The sequence below is a fragment of the Podarcis filfolensis genome (genome assembly GCF_964270895.1).
Source record: "Podarcis filfolensis genome assembly, chromosome: 1".
In the NCBI taxonomy this organism is placed as follows: Eukaryota; Metazoa; Chordata; class Lepidosauria; order Squamata; family Lacertidae; genus Podarcis; species Podarcis filfolensis.
Window position 1 is genome coordinate 4194234 of NC_139604.1, and position 24160 is coordinate 4218393.

The 24160-nt window shown below is 42.7% G+C and overlaps 2 protein-coding genes and 1 long non-coding RNA gene across 5 annotated transcripts in view; all 3 read left to right on the top strand.

Annotated features, from left to right (window-relative positions):
• The window catches only part of LOC310743599, a 265247-nt gene that overhangs the window by 50581 nt on the left and 190506 nt on the right, over positions 1 to 24160 (top strand). The window lies entirely within an intron of this gene.
• Positions 1030 to 24160, top strand: part of LOC310770136 (UDP-glucuronosyltransferase 1A6-like) — a 54266-nt gene continuing 31135 nt past the window's right edge. The window contains exon 1 of one of the 3 annotated variants that reach the window (XM_083630508.1): positions 1030 to 1973. In XM_083630508.1, coding sequence (XP_083486634.1) covers positions 1110 to 1973 — 864 coding nt within the window. In that variant the 5' untranslated portion in view covers positions 1030 to 1109. Of the gene's footprint in view, positions 1974 to 13446; positions 14659 to 17750; positions 18661 to 24160 lie in introns of those variants that run through there. The other 2 variants (XM_083630509.1, XM_083630505.1) reach the window with 2 other exon arrangements.
• Positions 5007 to 12507, top strand: LOC310742856 (UDP-glucuronosyltransferase 1A6-like). Its single transcript, XM_083572462.1, has 2 exons — positions 5007 to 5886; positions 12292 to 12507. Exons 1-2 carry the CDS (start codon positions 5029 to 5031, stop codon positions 12406 to 12408), a joined length of 975 nt encoding a protein of 324 aa, XP_083428588.1. The 5' UTR covers positions 5007 to 5028; the 3' UTR covers positions 12409 to 12507.

Below are 24160 nucleotides of genomic sequence, written 5' to 3' on the forward strand. Positions count from 1 at the left end.
ATACCGTCCTTTATCGGAAGATCACAGGGCGATTCAGAACATAGAAATACAAAATGAGAGCATAAAATACGTAAGAAAAACAAACCAATAACTCCCATCCCACACTTAAAAGGGCATAGAATGTTAAGCAGCCAAAGGCCTGGTTAAGGAGTAGCGTTTTTGCCTGGTGCCTAAAGATTCCACAAATCTCATGGAGGGGGCACACAAAAATGGGCCTCAAATGAGGATTTCAGGGTCTGGGTTGGTTCATATGGAGAGACATGGTCCTTGGGGAATTGCAGTCCTGAGCCGTTTAAGGCTTTATAGGCCAAAAGCTGCACTTTGAATTAGGCCTGGAAACTAATTGGCAGCCAGTGCAGTCGGACCAGGATTGGCGTAATATGCTCAAGCCATCTTGCCCTGGTGAGCAACCTAGCTGCCAAATTCTGAAGTTTCTGAACTGTCTTCAGAGGCAGCCCTACGTATAACATGTAATAATCTAATGAAGAAGACACTAACTAGAGTACAGGCGGCAGGAGTTAGGCTGTCTCTGTCCAGATAGGGGCACAGCTGGGCTACCAGCTGAAGCTGATGGAAGGCACCCCATCTATAGCAGGCAGCCTTCTATCCATCTGGTTTAGGGAATCGCCCACTCACAGAGCCTCAATCTTATCCAGACTGAGCTTCAGGTTGTTGGCTCTCATCCAGCCCCCCTTCCTTTACAGACGTATCACAAAACCAGAGTTTATAATCACATTTTGATCTGGTCTCTGAACTGTCATGTCTCTTATCAGCAGCTTTCCCTAGCTGTTACAAAACCTGTTTTTACTACTTTGCACTTCAGATTAGCCTATCACTTCCTTTCCTGATCCTTCCTTTTGTTAGTTCATAAATGAGCTGTAGCATTGCACCATTGCTTGTGGTGCTTCATTCTCAGGGCAAACAGGAGGGCTTTCATGGCCATGAACTTTCAGCAGATCACGTTGGACTAATGATTAATGCAGACAGGTAGAATATCTGGCTTACAGACTAAAGCAAGATTAGTTTTTTTATTCCTGCGCTAAACAAGTACACAATACAGAAATACACAAGGGTTTCCTCTTATTGACAGACCTTTTCTGGATGAAGAGATGGCTTATCTTTTTCATCGGCCTATCCACTTGACTGCATGGCTTCTGTTTTTGATTGCTGTCATTAACTTTACTGAAACTGGGAAGCTGCTGGTGATACCTCAAGATGGAAGTCACTGGCTCAGCATGAATGCTGTGGTCAAGAAGCTCAGTGAAAAGGGTCATGAGGTAACAGTGGTGGCACCAGAAATTAATTTGCTCTTAAAGGAATCAAAGCATTATAAACAGAAAACCTACCCAGTGCCATACAAAAAAGCAGATCTCGATGCTGGATTTCGAAAGTTTGCTTCCAACCTTTTCCGTAAGGTTTCTTTTCCTTACACAATTCTTCAAGAATATCAGAACAACATGTATATAATAAATATGTTTTTCTACAACTGTGACAGCCTTCTGAGGAACAAAGAAATCATCAAGTACCTGGAAGAGACTCAGTTTGATGCGCTTTTCACAGATCCAGCTTTGCCATGCGGAGTCATCCTCGCTGAACATCTTTCCATCCCTTCCGTGTACTTCTTTCGTGGATTCCCATGCAGTTTAGAGCATGCAATTTGTAAATCTCCAAACCCAACTTCCTATATCCCAAGATGCTATACCAGGTACACAGACCAAATGACTTTCATCCAACGTATGATTAATCTGTTTGTCAATTCTGTAGAAACATCACTTTTTAAAACTCTGTATAATAAGTATGAAGATATTGCTTCAGAATTTCTACAAAGAGATGTTCACTTACCAACACTTTACAGAAATGGCTCTGTCTGGCTTTTACGGTACGACTTTGTATTTGAGTATCCCAGACCTGTGATGCCAGGTATGGTCTTCATTGGAGGGATAAATTGTGAAGAAGGCAAAATCCTGCCACAGGTACGTCCATTACTTTTTATTCACAAATTCTTTAAGGATAAAAATTAAAATTGCATTTAAGTAAGAAGTGCTTGTGCATGTAATAGTACACATAAAGGATATGAATAATAAATTGCACATTGTGAACGTCAGTCATGAGGGTTAGATTTGCGTTATTTCCATAATGAATGGAACATCATCCAGATAACATTGCAAATGAAATCAAACCGTTTAGAATACACAAAGTGATAGAATTTAAGACATGGCTCCAAAACTAATGTTGCAGCTGATCACGAGTAAGTTACATTTAATTAAGTGAAACTTACTTCCAGGTAAACACACATAGGATGCTAGGGGTATATTATAAAAGAATGTTCTGATTACACTTTGTGAACTAGGTAAAAGTCTGGTTTATAGTTGCATGGGTGACTGGCTGCATAGAAACTATATCAGAGTTGCCAGGGTCTTCTGTGTAATTGCTGGGAGAGCTCAATGGGACTAACTTCTGAATAGACATATTGTGCTGTTGGAGTATGTTTTGTTGGATGTGTTGCAGCCGGTTGGACTTGAGCATGTAGACCCAGATGTATGAGTAGATTCAGCCCTGAGTCTGCATACCCAGGTTTCTGTGGTGGCCAGAAATGTATTTGCACAGTTAAAATTTGTGCACAATCTGTGCCCATTCCTGTAGTCTGATCTGGCCACAATGACACATCTTAGTTACATCCTGTTTGGATTACTGCGGGGTTGCCTTTGAAATGTAGTCAGAAACTTCAACTGGCCCTAAGAGGCGCAAACAAACTGTTGATGGGCTGGTAATAAGGAGCACATGACTCCATTATTATAGCAGCTCAACTGGCTACCAGTCTGTTTCTGGCAACCGTGAACATCTGGAATTCCTAATAAACTGCAAGTCTAATGTCCATTAGATACGTCTACAGGGTTCCCATGAAGAAGATACAAATTATACTGACATACAAATTCCATTGCAAACACACATTTTAAAGGACCCATTTCCATTGTTATGGACAGAGGATCGAATACTTCTTGATCTATCCACTTTGCAGTTACCTCTGGCTCCTTTTCTCCAATTATAGTCAAAGTGATCAAATATAAATATCTTAATTAAATTAGGTAATGGGGCTTGAGGGGTTTTTAGGTGGAGCACGCCAGTCCTGATCTCTTGTGATAAGTGTGGAAATGCTAAAGGTACCTAAAGCCATAGCTATGGGGGGGGGGGAGCAGGGTTAGACAGGTTTTTTGCCCCAGGTGAAGCCTCCAGAGGGGCACCACTGAGGCTCCTAGCCTGTGTGTGTGTGTGTGTGTGTGTGTGTGTGTGTGTACACACAAATGCTTGGATGGGTGGGTAGGGGGTGCAAACTGGGTTTTTGGCCCCAGGGGAAATAAAGCCTATCTAAACAGCAGTGACATTCTGAACTAATAAACGTGAAATAAATAAATAAATATGATTGACTTAAAAATGCTAAAATGATTCCAGTTGTATGCCCTGTATTCCTTTGTGGTACTTCTTCCTTTGATAAGGTATAGGTTGGATTCCTACTGTAGGCCAGGCGTTCAGCAGTTGGACTTGATGACTCGGTGGGCTTCGTTCTCATTCTACATGGCTTTCTTATTCTACCTAGGCTGGAGTTGTGGGCACAAAAAAAAAAACCGCATTTTTAACTGAAGAAGACAACCTTTATTTCACATTCAGGTTAGAAACCGATGTAATCCATGGCCTGACATCAAAAGATGACTGTTGCATTTGTAAATACTATGAACCGCCCTGATTGAGAGCAGCATACAAATTTAATAAATTAAAAAACAATAGAGGATTGTTGGTATTTTACTGCCGACGGATGAAATACATCCTAAGCCAGTTTTGATGAGTTTATTATTCAGTTTGACCCTGATTGATTCAGCACTTCTGAAATAGCCCAATTTGACCTGGCCCAATTCAGAAGTTCTGTTGTTCAGCTTGGGTCAGATTCTGCTTCTTGATTTGGGAAAACTGAAGCAATACACTTCCCTCTTTACTATGGTCTTCTTTTTTAAGGCTTTTTTTTCAGAATTAGATGAAATTAAGTTTGGGGGGAAACAAGAAACTGTTTTGAATGGCCATTTCCTCCGACAGCTGCTCCTTTGCAAAGGCTCCAAGGTCCTGATGGCAAATTTTCATTCTCACTTTTCTCCCACCTCTGCCCAGTACAGTGAAATGTACAGCCTTAAGGTTAAATTACCTGACAGTTAGAATTCCATAATGGTTTTTTATTTTTGTGCAAAGCAGCCATAGATATGCAGCTACTTGGAGTTAAAACATGGCCATACTAACATACCATTTTTCCAGTCGAAATGACCCACAACTTGCTTTTCACTCCATGGAGAGAAAAAAGAGCTCCTTCTTGATGGGTAGGGAGAGCAGCTTTCTGCTCTGGATTTAAAGCTTCCAAGTGCATAATGGAACTAAGTAAAGAGGGTTTAGGGCAGCAGTCAGGGAGATAAATGTAAGGGAACAGGTACCAGGAACTGAGTTAGCAGAAACAGACCGGAGATAGAGAGAGTTGGGGAGTTGAAAGCAAGTTTGTTTGAATAAAGTTGGTTCATATTACTCCTGTTTGATCATTCATGTAACTGACATCATGTGGCATACCGCTTGTCAAATATCACTTGGTAAACAAAGCAAGCTGATGCAAGCATATGTATGAGTAGTGCTGCCTGCAGTTTGACCCTCAGGGATCGATTTGGAACAGCAAGCAGATCACGCCACAAACATGTGAAGAAGTGCATGCTGTATTAAGGAGGTCACCAGGCCAGCCATGTCTGGTACATTCTTTTGGGCACCCATGTCTGAAGAAGATTTTGTGCGAGCTACAAAATCAGGCCAAATTTCTAACTGATCCAGTGCAAGTATTTCACCCGTGTCACTGGGGAAAGGGACGCTCATTAATCAGCAACCTTGTGCTTTATACCAATCATTAACAATATGGGCAGGTAAATCCAAGGTTAACGGCACGCTGCTCAGGATTTAAAAGGTAGCGTTACATGATTACATAACAAATATAGGCTGTCACTGAAGATGGATTCCGCCTTGCCTCGCTTTCATGGCAGTGCTGCCTGCTTTGTCTTTGTTCTCATCTGCTTTGGAGAGGCAAAGAGGCTGCTAGTGATACCTCAGGATGGAAGTCACTGGCTCAGCATGCGTGCTGTGGTGGAGAAGCTCAGTGAAAGAGGGCATGAGATAGTTGTGGTGGCTCCAGAAGTTAATCTGCTCATGAAAGAATCAAAGTATTACACAAGGAAAACATTTGCTGTGCCGTATACAGCAGATGATCTTTCCCAGCGTTTCCGTTCGTTTGGCAACCAGCCCTTTGATGAAGTCTCTTTTCCTGCCATGATTTTAGGAGCATATAGGAGCTTGATGCATCTCAGTGAGATGTTTTTCATTAACTGCAAAAGCCTTCTGAGGAACAGAGAAGTCATGAAGTACCTGGAAGAGACTCAGTTTGATGCGCTTTTCACAGATCCAGCTTTGCCATGTGGAGTCATCCTCGCTGAACATCTCTCCATCCCTTCTGTGTACTTCTTTCGTGGATTCCCATGCGGTTTAGAGAATGCGATCAGCAAATGTCCAGACCCAGTTTCTTATGTCCCAAGATGCTATAGCAGCCACACTGATCACATGACATTTGCCCAGCGAGTGTTGAACCAGCTCATTAGCTTCTTAGAGACGCCACTTTTTAAGAGACTGTACATTCCTTACCAAGAGCTTGCTTCAGAACTCTTTCAGAGAGACGTTCACTTACCAACACTTTACAGAAATGGCTCTGTCTGGCTTTTACGATATGACTTTGTATTTGAGTATCCCAGACCTGTGATGCCAAATATGGTCTTCATTGGAGGAATTAACTGTAAGGAAGGCAAAATCCTGCCACAGGTAGGTGTCATGTATCAATGGCCTTGAGCTTAGATCTGTGTCGCCACCATGTTCTTTGCTACCAACACAGCCACACTTGAATGAATTATCATCGTGAGATGTTGATTTCTGTACTCCTGTTTGAAAACAACGTCGGTAGGGGCATGGGATGGGACATTTGTGGCTGTAGCTCAGCAGTTGTGGAGATAAACCTTTGCTTAAAGAAAACTGCCTGGTCCTGTGATTATTTGATCTGAGAAACATGGCCGTATTGACTTGTTACAGCAGGGGTTTGTCAAAATTGCATTTCTGGTGCTTGTTTATATTGAGGGATAGTGTATAAACTATATCTACTGTTTTCCATTTCATTTGTGACTTTTAACTGTTATTATATTTTTATGTCACAAGTTAGTTGCAACCTCTTTAATAGGCCCCATGCAAGCTACACTGTTATTCAGGAGGGATGGTTAAGGGTGGGGGGGGGATGAAAAAGGTGTTATTTGAATACGATACAAACCAACACCCCTACAGAGAACTGGATCAGATTAAAAAGAGCAGTGTAGTAGAAGCTGGGGAGAAGGAGGAGAGAGAAATAGAAGAAATGGGTATGTGTGCAGTTATATCCCTGGCCTTCTTTACAAACTATATGAGAAACATGTCAAAATGGAGGGGTAACAAGAGTGCCTGGGTGAATCTAAAAAGGAAGGCATTCCTTGAGCACAATGTTTTACTGGGCAAGGATCACATGATGAGCAGCTACAGGGTTGGGGGCTCAAAGCAAGGAGACTCAAGAGAGTCAGCCTGCCTGGGTTTATGTCACTAACTGCTCCCCTAAAAATACACTGGTTTCAGAAGTCTAAGCTCAGTTATAGTCTTAGAAAGAAAAAAGAAACGAACTAAATGCATTTGCAATGAAGTATCAAGGTGCAGAAAAGGAAAGAATTAAAGAGATGTCCTTGACAACAGGGAATGCTTGACTCTAGATGGATGCGTACATTTCAAGCACACACACCCCCCCCCCCCCGGAAAAATAAACCTGGAAACTGTGATTGATTAAGTGTGCTGGGAGCTGTAGCTCTGTGATTAACAAACTACAGTTCCCAGGATTCTTTGTGAGGGGAGCTTTAATTGTGTTTGCAGCCTTATTGGGAGGTCACAGAGGTTTCAGTAGCCAACTGATAAGTGATACAGTGTGGTTTTGATTGAATTATCAAACGGGGAACACATGACTTTAGCTCTTCCAAGTTCAGCTGTCAAGTCAGCAGAAAAAGTCTGGGGCATTCTCCTCTGCATTTCAGTAGGGGGTGTTGACTGGAACTGAGAAATGCATCCTGTCCTAACCTGTTAGCTCTTGCCCGGGATCATTTCCAGATAAAACAGAGAATTGTGAACCAAGGGGATAGTGTGAGAAGGAACAGAAAATGGGGGCAAATTTTTATTTTAGACTTTGGCAGCCTAACTGCAGACCTGCAGCCCCCAGTAAGGGATGGCCAATCATGTTACCTCACTCAGGAATCAGGTGGACTCTAACGTGTCGCAATACCCATAAGGAAAGCTCTGGTCTAAAGAGTTGGGGTAGCAAGTACTTAATGCCCCGATAAGGAGTGACAGCCCCCACTACCTGCCAGTACATTCCTGCATGTGTTACTATGATGGATGATAGGATATTGTGCAACTTGACACCCAGTCACAGCGCACCAGTATACAGTAGGCCTGCAGCTTACACAGGGTACATTTCAGGGATTGTGCCTAAAGCTAAAACCATGAATAGTCAATATACAATGGCAGGTGGTATTGCCAAAGTACTTTTTCCCTCCCCTTTTTATTCCCTCCTTCTGCCCCCTATTTCTTCATTCATTGCCAAGTGAATTAAGCTGAATGCGCATAAGTTAAATGTGAGTAAGTTGTGGGCTTACTATACAGGGGAATCAAATGGGGCTATATCCCTTGGCTTATGCTGTGCATACTTAGAGCCCACAAGGTGGGAGAACATGTGCTTTGAGGGTCATTGAAGGAGCAGTGAAATAGGCAAGTTTGCTAATGCTACAAAACCTTCAGTGTGATGAAAACAAAAAGAGATTGCATTCAATGTAAGCAAGTGTAAAGTGAAGCACGAAAGCCAAAGAAGTGTGGGTGGGACATTTTCTCCTAGTCTACTGGCCCCGTCTTCTGCAGCTGGGGAGAAAAGCCTTAACTTTCTCCCCATTTGTTGCCATCTCCCCCTAACTGCACCCCACTTGGCAATTAGTCTCAGTACATGGGAACTTCCCCCAAATTGCTGCGCCAGGATGAGGCACAGGATTATGAGACAGCGGCAGCTACCTCCAAAATCACACCCTTCCTGCAGAACAATTAGACTAATGGGGAAATGTGACCTTTTTTGAAAGACTAACTGCAGGGGGAGAAAGGGAAAGAAAAGAGAAATAAACAAAGAATAAGTGAGGTGGAAGGGAGTTTTAAATTGCTGTGATTGGAAGGGAGGCAGGGAGGATGCTGATGGGTAAAGGTTTTCTGAAAGTAGCATGTAAGGTAAAGGTAAAGGTACCCCTGCCCGTACGGGCCAGTCGTGTCCGACTCTAGGGTTGTGCGCCCATCTCACTTAAGAGGCCGGGAGCCAGCGCTGTCCGAAGACACTTCCGGGTCACGTGGCCAGCGTGATGAAGCTGCAGCTGGCGAGCCAGCACCAGTGCAGCACACGGAAACGCCGTTTACCTTCCCACTATAAAGCGGTACCTATTTATCTACTTGTACTTAAGAGTGCTTTTGAACTGCTAGGTGGGCAGGAGCTGGGACCGAATGACGGGAGCTCACCCCGCCGCGGGGATTCGAACCGTCGACCATGCAATCGGCAAGTCCTAGGCACTGAGGTTTTACCCACAGCGCCACCCGCGTCCCTTGTGCTTCCTTCTACTGCTCTGGTAATTCCACTGCCTTTTCTGAAGGCAGAGAGAGACCCATGGCAAGCAGGGGGACAGAGGGACAATACACTCTCCTGGGCCTCCTCCAGAGTCACCTTGTAAGTACATGCCTTTTTGATTCAGGGATTAGCAACTGCAGTATGCATTCAGATTAACAAGACTGCATGCCTCTTTCAACTGGCAAAAAAGAGTGGCTGCACGTCAGGTCTTGGGACAATGAGAAGGAACCCCGTCCAGGAGCTTATGGCAGCGGGTGCAAAAGTGGCCGCTTTTAGAAGCCAGAATAGTGGGACTGAAGAAGATGGGCGAGATGAGGAAATGTCCTACCCTTTTGTTGCTCCCTGAAGGAAGTGAGCACCATCTTGCATCAACATTCCTTTCAAGCAGGAGACACCATCATGGGACATTAACAGAAATTAAAATTGCTCCTCAGACTTGTGTCTTCCTACAAGATCTGCCATATCCAATTGAGAACTTGGTATGAAGAGCATTGACATCAATAACAGGTGGAGGTGATCAGTACTCTGACCTGCCCATTCTGACCCCTGGGGCAAACTCAGAGCTGTTATCACTACCACACATGGTCAGAAGTAGGTAAGTTGGAAATTCAAGAAAACATACTTCATATTTTTTAATATCACATCTAAACAAATTCAAAGCTTTAATTTTTATTTAGAATACTTAAAAATATTCTTAGACCACTGTTAAGCATTTTTATTGGAATGCATTATTAAAACTATAAACAGAAATAGAAGTATAACAAATAAGATATCATTTTATTATAATATTTTAAGACAATTAAAAAAGGTGTTTTGAAAATTTGAAAATATTTTAAGATATACAACCCATTAGCATACACTTCCTAAAATGTCTTTTAATGGTTATCATACTAATTTTATAATGTGCCAAAAGTGTCACTTATGATGTTCACTTCCATTTCATTTCGCTCTGCAACTTTGTATCTTTTAGTGTGTGCGTTTTTAGAAACTAAATGGTCAGAGGACCATCCTGAAATTCTACAACTGATGGTTCCTAAAAATACATTAAAGTCGGCTTGGCTATATATAATACATGCAAGTGTGGTTCCTAAAGACAGACACCTGAAAAAGTTTATTACAAGCAGAAACTGCTCAATTTGACTGTTTCCATTCATTACATGACCAATTAGGTTAACAAAACTATTCATTTTTAGAAATTCATTTTTAAATGGAAAAGTACAGCAGTGGAAAATTTTCAACACCACCAGTTTTTGAAAGTAGCATGTATGTGTGGATAAATATGTGTTAATAAATATGGGTTTATAGTTGCATGGGTGACTGGCCGCATAGAAACTATATCAGAGTTGCCAGGGTCTTCTGTGTAATTGCTGGGAGAGCTCAATGGGACTAACTTCTGAATAGACATATTGTGCTGTTGGAGTATGTTTTGTTGGATGTGTTGCAGCCGGTTGGACTTGAGCATGTAGACCCAGATGTATGAGTAGATTCAGCCCTGAGTCTGCATACCCAGGTTTCTGTGGTGGCCAGAAATGTATTTGCACAGTTAAAATTTGTGCACAATCTGTGCCCATTCCTGTAGTCTGATCTGGCCACAATGACACATCTTAGTTACATCCTGTTTGGATTACTGCGGGGTTGCCTTTGAAATGTAGTCAGAAACTTCAACTGGCCCTAAGAGGCACAAACAAACTGTTGACGGGCTGGTAATAAGGAGCACATGACTCCATTATTATAGCAGCTCCACTGGCTACCAGTCTGTTTCTGGCAACCGTGAACATCTGGAATTCCTAATAAACTGCAAGTCTAATGTCCATTAGATACGTCTGCAGGGTTCCCATGAAGAAGATACAAATTAGTCTTCCAGGTGGAAAAATCTAAATTAGAAACAGAAGTGCTAGAACCTAAAACTAAAATTATGTCAAAAATGTATAACTTGCTGCTGAAATGGAATACACAGGATGAAACGGTTAAGTCAGCTATGATTAAATGGGCACAAGATCTTGGACACAACATTATGTTTGCTGACTGGGAACAGTTATGGACCACAGGTATGAAATTTACGGCATGTAATGCCTTAAGAGAAAATATTATGAAAATGATATACAGGTGGTACATGACCCCAGTCAAGCTTGCAAAAATATATCATTTGCCCGATAATAAATGCTGGAAATGTAAGGAGGTTGAAGGTACATTCTTTCACCTTTGGTGGACGTGCCCAAAGATTAAGGCTTTCTGGGAAATGATTTATAATGAAATGAAAAAGGTATTTAAGTATACCTTCTTGAAAAAACCAGAGGCTTTTCTCTTGGGCATAGTCGGCCATTTGGTGCCAAAGAAGGACAGAACTTTTTTTATGTATGCTACAACGGCAGCAAGAATACTTATAGCAAAGCACTGGAAGACTCAAGATCTACCCACTCTGGAAGAATGGCAGATGAAGTTGATTGACTGTATGGGACTGGCAGAAATGACTGGCAGAATCCGCGACCAGGGAGAAGAGTCGGCAGAAGAAGATTGGAAGAAATTTAAGGACTATTTACAGAAATACTACAAAATTAATGAACTCTGAAAAGATGTTGGATTGAACTTTTGTGGTCTCTAGCTGTTATGATAAAGATAATAGGGATTAAAATTGTTTAAGTCATTAAATTAAAAAAGTTGAGTGGAAAATAAGGCGTTACTTTAAAAGGAATGTTAAGAGATTAGGATTTGCTGGATTAACAAATTGAACTAGAAAACAAGAAGGGGAGGTATGAGGAAGTCAAAGAAACATGTTATTGAAAAATTGTTACTGAAATTGACTTGTTTTTAATATTTTTCTTTTTTTTCTTTTTTCTTTTTGTGTTTGTATAAAATTGGAAAATCTAATAAATATTTATAAAAAAAAGAAAGAAGAAGATACAAATTATACTGACATACAAATTCCATTGCAAACACACATTTTAAAGGACCCATTTCCATTGTTATGGACAGAGGATCGAATACTTCTTGATCTATCCACTTTGCAGTTACCTCTGGCTCCCTTTCTCCAATTATAGTCAAAGTGATCAAATATAAATATCTTAATTAAATTAGGTAATGGGGCTTGAGGGGTTTTTAGGTGGAGCACGCCAGTCCTGATCTCTTGTGATAAGTGTGGAAATGCTAAAGGTACCTAAAGCCATAGCTATGGGGGCGGGGAGCAGGGTTAGACAGGTTTTTTGCCCCAGGTGAAGCCTCCAGAGGGGCACCACTGAGACTCCCAGCCTGTGTGTGTGTGTGTGTGTGTGTGTGTGTGTGTGTGTACACAAATGCTTGGATGGGTGGGTAGGGGGTGCAAACTGGGTTTTTGGCCCCAGGGGAAATAAAGCCTATCTAAACAGCAGTGACATTCTGAACTAATAAACGTGAAATAAATAAATAAATAAATATGATTGACTTAAAAATGCTAAAATGATTCCAGTTGTATGCCCTGTATTCCTTTGTGGTACTTCTTCCTTTGAAGGAAGTAGGTTGGATTCCTACTGTAGGCCAGGCGTTCAGCAGTTGGACTTGATGACTCGGTGGGCTTCGTTCTCATTCTACATGGCTTTCTTATTCTACCTAGGCTGGAGTTGTGGGCACAAAAAAGAAAACCGCATTTTTAACTGAAGAAGACAACCTTTATTCACATTCAGGTTAGAAACCGATGTAATCCATGGCCTGACATCAAAAGATGACTGTTGCATTTGTAAATACTGTGAACCGCCCTGATTGAGAGCGGCATACAAATTTAATAAATTAAAAAACAATAGAGGATTGTTGGTATTTTACTGCCGACGGATGAAATACATCCTAAGCCAGTTTTGATGAGTTTATTATTCAGTTTGACCCTGATTGATTCAGCACTTCTGAAATAGCCCAATTTGACCTGGCCCAATTCAGAAGTTCTGTTGTTCAGCTTGGGTCAGATTCTGCTTCTTGATTTGGGAAAACTGAAGCATTACACTTCCCTCTTTACTATGGTCTTCTTTTTTAAGGCTTTTTTTTCAGAATTAGATGAAATTAAGTTTGGGGGAAAACAAGAAACTGTTTTGAATGGCCAGTTCCTCCGACAGCTGCTCCTTTGCAAAGGCTCCAAGGTCCTGATGGCAAATTTTCATTCTCACTTTTCTCCCACCTCTGCCCAGTACAGTGAAATGTACAGCCTTAAGGTTAAATTACCTGACAGTTAGAATTCCATAATGGTTTTTTATTTTTGTGCAAAGCAGCCATAGATATGCAGCTACTTGGAGTTAAAACATGGCCATAGTAACATGCCATTTTCCCAGTCGAAATGACCCACAACTTGCTTTTCACTCCATGGAGAGAAAAAAGAGCTCCTTCTTGATGGGTAGGGAGAGCAGCTTTCTGCTCTGGATTTAAAGCTTCCAAGTGCATAATGGAACTAAGTAAAGAGGGTTTAGGGCAGCAGTCAGGGAGATAAATGTAAGGGAACAGCTACCAGGAACTGAGTTAGCAGAAACAGACCAGAGATAGAGAGAGTTGGGGAGTTGAAAGCAAGTTTGTTTGAATAAAGTTGGTTCATATTACTCCTGTTTGATCATTCATGTAACTGACATCATGTGGCATACCGCTTGTCAAATATCACTTGGTAAACAAAGCAAGCTGATGCAAGCATATGTATGAGTAGTGCTGCCTGCAGTTTGACCCTCAGGGATCGATTTGGAACAGCAAGCAGATCACGCCACAAACATGTGAAGAAGTGCATGCTGTATTAAGGAGGTCACCAGGCCAGCTATGTCTGGTACATTCTTTTGGGCACCCATGTCTGAAGAAGATTTTGTGCGAGCTACAAAATCAGGCCAAATTTCTAACTGATCCAGTGCAAGTATTTCACCCGTGTCACTGGGGAAAGGGACTCTCATTAATCAGCAACCTTGTGCTTTATACCAATCATTAACAATATGGGCAGGTAAATCCAAGGTTAACGGCACGCTGCTCAGGATTTAAAAGGTAGCGTTACATGATTACATAAGAAATATCGGCTGTCACTGAAGATGGATTCCGCCTTGCCTCGCTTTCATGGCAGTGCTGCCTGCTTTGTCTTTGTTCTCATCTGCTTTGGAGAGGCAAAGAGGCTGCTAGTGATACCTCAGGATGGAAGTCACTGGCTCAGCATGCGTGCTGTGGTGGAGAAGCTCAGTGAAAGAGGGCATGAGATAGTTGTGGTGGCTCCAGAAGTTAATCTGCTCATGAAAGAATCAAAGTATTACAGAAGGAAAACATTTGCTGTGCCGTATACAGCAGATGATCTTTCCCAGCGTTTCCGTTCGTTTGGCAACCAGCCCTTTGATGAAGTCTCTTTTCCTGCCATGATTTTAGGAGCATATAGGAGCTTGATGCATCTCATTGAGATGTTTTTCATTAACTGCAAAAGCCTTCTGAGGAACAGAGAAGTCATGAAGTACCTGGAAGAGACTCAGTTTGATGCACTTTTCACAGATCCAGCTTTGCCATGTGGAGTCATCCTCGCTGAACATCTCTCCATCCCTTCTGTGTACTTCTTTCGTGGATTCCCATGCGGTTTAGAGAATGCTATCAGCAAATGTCCAGACCCAGTTTCTTATGTCCCAAGATGCTATAGCAGCCACACTGATCACATGACATTTGCCCAGCGAGTGTTGAACCAGCTCATTAGCTTCTTAGAGACGCCACTTTTTAAGAGACTGTACATTCCTTACCAAGAGCTTGCTTCAGAACTCTTTCAGAGAGACGTTCACTTACCAACACTTTACAGAAATGGCTCTGTCTGGCTTTTACGATATGACTTTGTATTTGAGTATCCCAGACCTGTGATGCCAAATATGGTCTTCATTGGAGGAATTAACTGTGAGGAAGGCAAAATCCTGCCACAGGTAGGTGCTATGTATCAATGGCTTTGAGCTTAGATCTGTGTCGCTACCATGTTCTTTGCTACCAACACAGCCACACTTGAATGAATTATCATAGTGAGATGTTGATTTCTGTACTCCTGTTTGAAAACAACGTCGGTAGGGGCATGGGATGGGACATTTGTGGCTGTAGCTCAGCAGTTGTGGAGATAAACCTTTGCTTAAAGAAAACTGCCTGGTCCTGTGATTATTTGATCTGAGAAACATGGCCGTATTGACTTGTTACAGCAGGGGTTTGTCAAAATTGCATTTCTGGTGCTTGTTTATATTGAGGGATAGTGTATAAACTATATCTACTGTTTTCCATTTCATTTGTGACTTTTAACTGTCATTATATTTTTATGTCACAAGTTAGTTGCAACCTCTTTAATAGGCCCCATGCAAGCTACACTGTTATTCAGGAGGGATGGTTAAGGGTGGCGGGGAATGAAAAAGGTGTTATTTGAATCCGATACAAACCAACACCCCCACAGAGAACTGGATCAGATTAAAAAGAGCAGTGTAGTAGAAGCTGGGGAGAAGGAGGAGAGAGAAATAGAAGAAATGGGTATGTGTGCAGATAAATATGTGTTAATTGGAACTTATTTTGATTTTGGCCTTGCCCACCACTGGCATGAGGCAGTTGCCTGTGAAAGCATTGTGACCTGTGACTTAAAAAATGTTCTCTGCCCATGCTCTAGATTCTGGCAGCAGAGTCTGGCTACAGATCTTGGCAGTGGTTTTGTAAATATATATGGCTTCCCATTGTTCCGTTCTTATGGAGGCATATTTGTGTAGTATCCTCTTTTTGTTAAAGTGGAGCTTTTGCTTGGGAAAAGTCTTCCACTTCAGTGTCAGGGGTCTCTGTGGAACAAATGTTGGTCTTAGCCATTCTCATCCTCCCTCAGAATCTATACAATTATTTAAAATATGCCCCATATTTATGTTAAAATTGCCAAGGCTCGAAGTTATAGTATTGGCTGTTTGCATTTGCAATTACATGCACATTTCTCTTTGGTGTTTGTACCATAAGCTTGGTTTCAGATCCTCTTGTCTCATTGGGAGGGGTGGAAAGGCAAAACCTCATCAGGTGAGAACATCACTCTCACTGCTTGAGGATCTGAACTGGCTGCAAGCCCTTCCTGTGTCCTGGAGACTCCAGTACAGGAGGAGCCTTTTTGCCAGCACCTTTGAAACCCCAGAAGACCACTTTGGCATCCTTGGACTCCTGTCTGGATGTCCCAGCACCATCACTCAGCTGCTCCTGAAGAAAGTTAGAGCCAGGGTTGGCCCAAGACATTTTGTCACCTGAGGTGAACCAAAAAATGGCTCCCCCCCCCCAATCCACCAGGGAAGAAGGGGTGAGTGAAGATCAAGAACAGAGGGGTAATAAAGATCCTCGTAGAGAACAAGGAGGAAGAAAAGATCTACAGCAAGAGCGGGGGGAATCAAATCAGCCTTACCCAATGGTTGAAGTGGGAATCAAAGACTATTTTGTGTTGGGGGTGCAGAACCCAGGAGACCCCAGAGGGCAGCCCTCACCATTTTCTTGCTATGGGTGGGAGACGAGCAGTGCCTCCTTTTTGCAGAGAGGCCTCTGTAGAGGTGGCCTGGGGGTGGGCTGCCAAGGAGGCGGTAGATCTGCCTCCAAGTAGCAGCCAGCAATGCATTTCTTGGAGACTGAATCTGCTGCCCCTGTGGATCTTGCTGCCCGAGATTTTGCTCTGTCAGCCTGAGAGTCACAAGGAGCTATCCAAGGTGCTATGTTGTCTTTGCTGGTCTGTGACCGAAATAAAACTTGATGCTGATACTATGTTTTCTTTGAATTTTGCCTTATCTGACCTCTGTGTTGCCTGACTTTGATTCAACAGAACCTGAATCATTATTTCTTTTCCTTACTAGCACACAAACTCACGCCTAACATATCTCTGATGTTTGTGTTACAGCTCCATTTGGCTAAGATAAATGGGTTCTTTAAAGAAGTCCAGCATTCCCTTCCTCAGGGTGAAAGCAGGCCGGCAGCTGGCTAGGAAAGCAAGAGCGGGGAGTGATAGGCGCAAATGGGGAGAGGAGAGATGTAGCTCAACATGGCTCATGACAAGGCTGGCAATGGCGGTGTCGCTGTCATAGCTGCATCCCAAACATGCTCCCCTGGCACCACACAATTAAAAGAACTGTATCAGAATTTGTGAGGAGTAGGAAGGGGAATTATGGGTAAATCTGAGGCTATTGGTGATAAAATCTCACATTATCACTGCTCAGATAATGATGAGTCAGCTCAGAAGCTGAAAGACTCCTGCAGAGCACAGTGTTATATTAGGTGGTGATGAAACTGTGCAAGAAGTTTATTTAATATGAACATTTAAATTAAATAACGTGTCACACAAATACAATCCTATAGAGCAATGATGTTTTCAGTTGAAGAATAAATAGGATTCATTATGTAAAAACAAGAACTATCAAGTCCACACTGATAAATTCCTAGCAGAGTTGGAGAAATATCTTGCTTCCACTGGCCTGATCCTTCTCCGGGTTGACCCTGTGGGCAAGGTGCTTTGAAGTCCTGAAGTTGAGACGTAAAAACACCTTGCAAGAAGCTGGTAAAACAAGTATTCCCCCTTCATTTTAGCATGGATTTCAGTGCAACCCCTTCCTGAATCTCTCAGATGCCCACCAGCTGTGCTTGCCCATCGGCTGACATCATTTATGACAATGGCATCTGATGGATGCAAGGATGGGATTAAATAATGCATTGACTCTGTGCCTGTTCCTTAGCTGAGCAGGCTCTAACCACTACTCATTCGCTCACTTCTTTTATTATAATTACAATGGAAAGTTTTTATTGTTTTCAAACATAACAACTGCAAAAGTATTCTCTGTAACAATGCAAGCAATAACAAGAAAATGAAGGATGGCTAAACATTTTGTATAATTCCAGTAGTACCTTTTATGAGCTTTAGCACCTCCCAAAGTAAATGATTAACTAGAAGCCTTGGCTTTCAGTTAAATGTTTACTTCAAGAGAGCACACAAGGTCAGACTTTGCACTCCAGTATATAAGGGGCTGGCTTGGAGCATACAGGTGATACTTTCTGAGAGAGCAGCAAGCAGACAGACCCAAAAAATGGCTCCCATGGCCTGCTCCCAGGCATACGTTTCCATCCTCATGCTGCTTCTATATTCTTCGAGTTTTGTTTCTGGTGGGAAACTCCTGGTGGTACCCATGGATGGAAGTCACTGGCTCAGCATGCAATCCATCCTGAACCAACTCAAGAAGAACGGACACGAGATAGTCGTCGTTGCACCGGAAATCAATATGCACATAAAAGCGTCAGATGATGTTTATACTTTGAAAAGTTATCCAGTGCCCTTCACCCAAGAAGAAATGGATATCTCTATTAAAGAATTTGGAAATGACAATTTTCAAGAGCTTCCTTTTTTGGTCAGGTTTTTTAGAACAATTGAGAGAATGAAACAGACAAATGCTATGTTCTTAGCTGCTTGCACACATTTACTATACAACCAAGAACTGATGAGCTATATCGAGGAGAGCAAATTTGATGCTCTCTTTACAGATCCTATGATGCCTTGTGGCCAGATAGTTGCTGACTACTTTCGCATCCCTTCTGTCTTTTTCTTACGAGGGATACCATGTGGTTTTGACTTTGAAGCTACGCAGTGTCCGAGGCCTCCTTCTTATGTCCCAAGAGGTATGACAGGAAACTCAGATCATATGACGTTTGCCCAGCGTGTGAAAAATCTGGGCTTCCACCTGGCAGAATACTTCCTCTGCAGTTTTGTCTACTCTCCTTATGCAAGTCTTGCTTCAGAGTTTCTGCAGAGAGATCTGAGTCTCACAGAACTTCTAAGTCATGGATCCGTTTGGCTGATGAGAATGGACTTTGTGGCTGAATATCCAAGGCCACTAATGCCAAATATGATTGTAATTGGAGGGGTGAACTGTGCTTGGAAGAAGCCGTTATCTCAGGTTAGTAAAGCTGCTGCTTATTATTATGATTATTTTATTTTTGTTGTTGTTAAATTTATTATGACAGGATTCTGAATTCTGTAGAATATCTTTTATGAGTAGAAGCATGATTTTTAGACTTTCTAGTCAATCACCAGTTTGGTGCAACCAGTGCTATTTTTCTTTTGTGGTACAGTTTGATATTAATTCCAACCACCACCACCCCAGCAAAAAAAAAAAAAAACTCAATAGAAAACATGCAATGAGTTCACTAAATACCTAATCTATAAATAGTCTATAAAATATACAAAATATCTATAAGTGGTAAGAACTCTCCTAATAACACCTCATTAACTGAACTGAAAATGCTTGCCTGAATGAGATTTCCCCTGGTGCCTAAAGGAGAACAATGGCACCAGGCAGCGCTTCTTGATAAGGCCAACGGCAAGCCCCCCTTCCCCATCCATGCCTGCAGCATGCGCTGATGTTGTGTCTAGTTTCTGGGCAGCCACAGCTGAGTCAGAACAGCTCATCCCAGCTCATCCACCCAGGTTTCAGGAACATGAGCAATATCGGTATTCTCATTCTCAATCAAGTCATGAATGGCTCAAAAATTATGTTCCAATTTTCTCCATGAGCCAGATTGCAACAGTGATTATCATGAACGATCTCAAGCAACTTTGGCCAAGGAATTTGGGGAAATGGCATAATTCAATTGATGCCGAGCTGAAGTCTTGGAAACACCTACGACTTAGTTGCCTGGACTGGGTTGCAGCAATTAAGACCTCTGTTTTACCAAGATTCCCATTTTTGTTTCAAACCCTCCCTGTAACTATCCCCTCAGATACCTTTGTTAAATGGCAACTGTTGCTCAATGGATCTATCGCTTGGGGAAGCGTGGTCATGTGACCAGTAAGACCCTCTATAGACCTTGGATGAAGGAAGGACTGAGAATGCCTGATCTGAAGTACTATCCTGAGGCTTTTCATCTAAAGCAGCTAATTAAAATAGCCAAAGAGACCCTATGAATTAATTCCCTCTAGTCCTTCAATATGTCTGCTGCTGTTTCTTAGTATAGACCTATATTAAGGGATGTATCTCATCTTTTTCTGAAGAGAGCATTGATAATGTGGAGGAAGTGTAGAGGTTCTCTGGCCCAGGGCACCTCTCTGCTCTTCCCATATTGGAATCATCCAGCCTTCAGACAGGAAGAGGTATGAGCAATTCCACTTGTGAAAAGATCGGGGTCTATATAGACTGTATAGACTGTATGACATCTAGCATGCGCTCAGCATGTGTCTGAAGCCAAGTATGCATGGTAAACAGCTGCCCTGGACAAAGAATTGACCTGCGCCTCCATGGACAGCTGTGAGTCCAGAATGACTCCCAGGCTGTGCACCTGGTCCTTCAGGGGCACAGTTACCCCATTCAGGACCAGGGAGTCCTCCACATCTGCCCGCCTCCTGTCCCCCCAAAACAGTACTTCTGTCTTGTCAGGATTCAACCTCAATCTGTTAGCCACCATCCAACCTCCAACCGCCTCCAGGCACTCACATAGGACCTTCACCGCTTTCATTGGTTCTGATTTGAAAGAGAGGTAGAGCTGGGTATCATCCGCATATTGATGAACACCCAGCCCAAACCCCCTGATGATCTCTCCCAGTGGCTGCATATAGATGTTGAAAAGCATGGGGGAGAGGACGGAACCCTGAGGCACCCCACAAGTGAGAGCCCAGGGGTCTGAACACTCATCCCCCACCACCACTTTCTGAACACGGCCCAGGAGGAAGGAGTGGAACCACTGTATGACAGTGCCCCCAGCTCCCAGCCCCTCTAGACGGTCCAGAAGAATGTTATGGTCGATGGTATCAAAAGCCGCTGAGAGATCCAGCAGAACTAGGAAACAACTCTCACCTTTGTCCCTAGCCCGCCGGAGATCATTGACCAGCGCGACCAAGGCAGTTTCAGTCTCATGATGAGGCCTAAATCCTGACTGGAAGGGATCCAAATGGTCCGCTTCTTCCAGGCGTGCCTGAAGTTGTTCAGCAACCACTCGATCAATCACCTTGCCCAAGAATGGAAGATTTGAGACTGGGCGATAGTTGGCCATACTGGCCGGGTCTAGAGTTGTTTTTTTAAGAAGCAGTTTGATAACCGCCTCTTTTAGTGGGTCTGGGAAGGCTCCCTCACAGAGAGAAGCATTCACCACCCCGCGAAGCCCATCGCCCAGGATGGACAAGGATCAAGGTGGTTGGTTTCACTCGTCCAAGCAGCCTGTCCACATCCTCAGAGGTAACAGATTGAAATTGATCCCAAGCAACTTGACTAGACAGGACTCTAGCACTCTCCTGCCCTGGCCCTGCTCTCATGGTGGAGTCTACCTCTTCCCGAATGTGAGTGACTTTATATAAATCCAGTAATGGGCACCAGGTGATTACCGTACATTCCCTTTCTGATCAAATGTGTACATGGGCTAGGGGGGAATGTAATGTGCTCTGTGGGAAGCTACCCTTGAAGATGGTTTGAAAATTAGCGCTACAGTATGTGGAGGCCATGGTGCTGACGTTGGGCACTTGGCCACACAAAAGCTTTGGAGCTCCCAACCTGCAATGCATGTCACTAAAACTAAAGCATTAAAAGAACAAAAAACCTTACAGCATTCAATTATATTGTCAAGTAGCACCTTAAAGGTAAAGGTAAAGGTACCCCTGCCCGTACGGGCCAGTCTTGCCAGACTCTAGGGTTGCGCGCCCATCTCGCTTAAGAGGCTGGGGGCCAGCGCTGTCCGCAGACACTTCCGGGTCACGTGGCCAGCGTGACAAGCTGCATCTGGCGAGCCAGCGCAGCACACGGAACACCATTTACCTTCCCGCTGGTAAGCGGTCCCTATTTATCTACTTGTACCCGGGGGTGCTTTCGAACTGCTAGGTTGGCAGGCACTGGGACCGAGCAACAGGAGCGCACCCCGCCGCGGGGATTCGAACCGCCGACCTGACGATCGGCAAGTCCTAGGCGCTGAGGTTTTGCCCACAGTGCCACCCGCGTCCCTCCCAAGTAGCACCTTAGAGACCAACTAAGTTTGTTCTTGGTATAAGCTTTTGTGTGCATGCACACTTCTTCAGATATACACGACTACCTACCAGAATCCATTATATTGTATTTGTTTCTCAAAAAAACCAAGCAAGCCAGATAGAAAAGCTTAAACTCTTGATTCTGTAAGGAAGCAATTTGATGGGGAGACCGGTCCTCTCCCTGTTTTTGTTGTTTATTTTAACAGAAACAGAAAAAGGAGCATGTGCTCCACTGAGTCTAAACTGTAGGTAAAAAAGAAGATGAAATAAATACCAAATCAATCTAATAGCTAATGGGCAAAACAGAAGCTTGCAACTTTTGCAATGGCATCTATATTTTTAAAATAAAAATAATACAAAGGACTTGTGCAAAAACAGTCTTGTAGAAGACCTCTGTGTTAAAAACATTATTTAAGGGTTGTACATATATATTGCAGTTACAGTCCCCAAAGATTTTTTGGGCATGCCTTCAGTGAGCATCAGTCAGTGGCAATAGACAAGGGGTTGGCAACGTAAGGCCCGTGGGCTGGATGAGGCCCAATCGCCTTCTCAATCCGGCCCGCGGACAGTCCGAGAATCAACATGTTTTTACATGAGTAGAATGTGTGCTTTTATTTAAAAAGCATCTCTGGGTTATTTGTGGGGCATAGGAATTCGTTCATTATTTTATTTGTTCATTATAGCCCTGCACACCACATGGTCTGTGAGAGATGGTGGAGATTGTATTTAGGTGAGCAGCGCACAGAAGGTGTGTGGTGATAAAAAGCACCACCTAGACATCACCATGTACATGACGAAAAATTTAGGAGCGAGAAATTTAATAAACTTTAAAGAAAAAAAGAACAAAATATTCATCTTGCTGGAATGTAGTAACCTTTAACATCGTCAACAAGTAGTTATGAACTTTTATGACCTCCGCTTGTTACAAAACCAAAGTGTTTAACTGTGATGAATCATCTTCTATAACTGTAGTAACTTAAGATTTCATTAATGTAAATAACTCAACTGGAATTCTTATGATTAGATAATGGTCTAATGCTGGTGGCTATAGGTTCAGCAGAGTCAACACGTTAAACATTTACTTGATGAGTTCAGGGCCACTGGCAGAGGAACGGGAGTGCAGAGGGAGCAGACTGCCCCCGGCACCCCTATTCCAGTAGGGTGCCATCGCAGCGCCCCCTGGACACGTGCCATACATCCCCACGTGTGCTCCAGGTGCCACGCCCCCCAGGTGGCGCGTTACACCCCCAGAACATGTGCCACGCCCCTGCAGGCAGTGCACCATGCCCTCGCGAGCGGCATACCAGACCCCCGGGATGCGCGCCATGCCCCTGGAGGCAACGTGTCATGCCCCCAGGGCACACACCATGCCCCTGCCTGCTTAGGTGAATTTTACTGTGCAGTAGGTGAGAATGTTTTAAATAATTCTCACTTCTGGAAAAGGTTGTTCAAGTATTTAAAAACATATCGCAGATTATTTCCATGTTTGCTTCTACTTGTATGACAGAGAGCTAGCAGAGCAACTTTGATGCCATATCTTAGGATCCCATGCTCCTTGGGCTGAATATCTTTCCTTGATTATAGTCTACTTCTTGCATAGACTTCCATATGGTTTGAATTCTGAAGCAGCCCAGAATCCAAGCCCCCTGCCTTATATCTCAGGAACTTACACAGCTTATTCTTTTTTATTTATTTTATTTTTTAAAATATTTTTATTGGTTTTTAACATACAAAATTATAAAACATACCACACAATTTATCACAAATACATTCTTATTGGACTTCCATCAGCACCTCTGATAATCCTCTGTCTTAATCACTTCTTATGCATTTCCTAACTTACTATTGTCTTTACATCTCTTAACATATCACGTCTCCTTCTCCATTTTTGCAATATTTCTAATATTATTCTTCACAGAACTTCTTGCAAACCTACAAACGTCATCTGGTCGTCACAAATACTTTTCAAATAATTCGTAAATTTACTCCAGTCCTTGGTAAACTTCTGGTCCCGCCGGTTTCGGATCCTTCCCGTTAGTTTATCAAGGAACTTATACAGCTTATTCAGATCATATGACATTTACTGAGCATGTAACAAACATTTTAATGATGGTTTTAAATTCTTTATTTTGCACTTTATTTTTTTTTGTAAAATATGTGTATCTTGCTTCTGAATCTCTGCAGAGGAAGATTACAATCTTGGATTTTTTTTAAAGTAAAACATCCCTTTGGTCGCTGAGGTATGAATTTGCATTTGATTACCTCAGACATGGTTTTAATTGGAGAGATAAACTCTGAACAGAGAAGGCATTATCCAAGGTTTGAAACACTTTCTCATGAAATTACTATATATCTGCAATTTTACAGGACCTCCGTCACCTGCATTATGCTATGATCTGTGCCTTGACGAGTGTTATTAAGGAGGTAGCAACTCTACTCAATATGTTGGG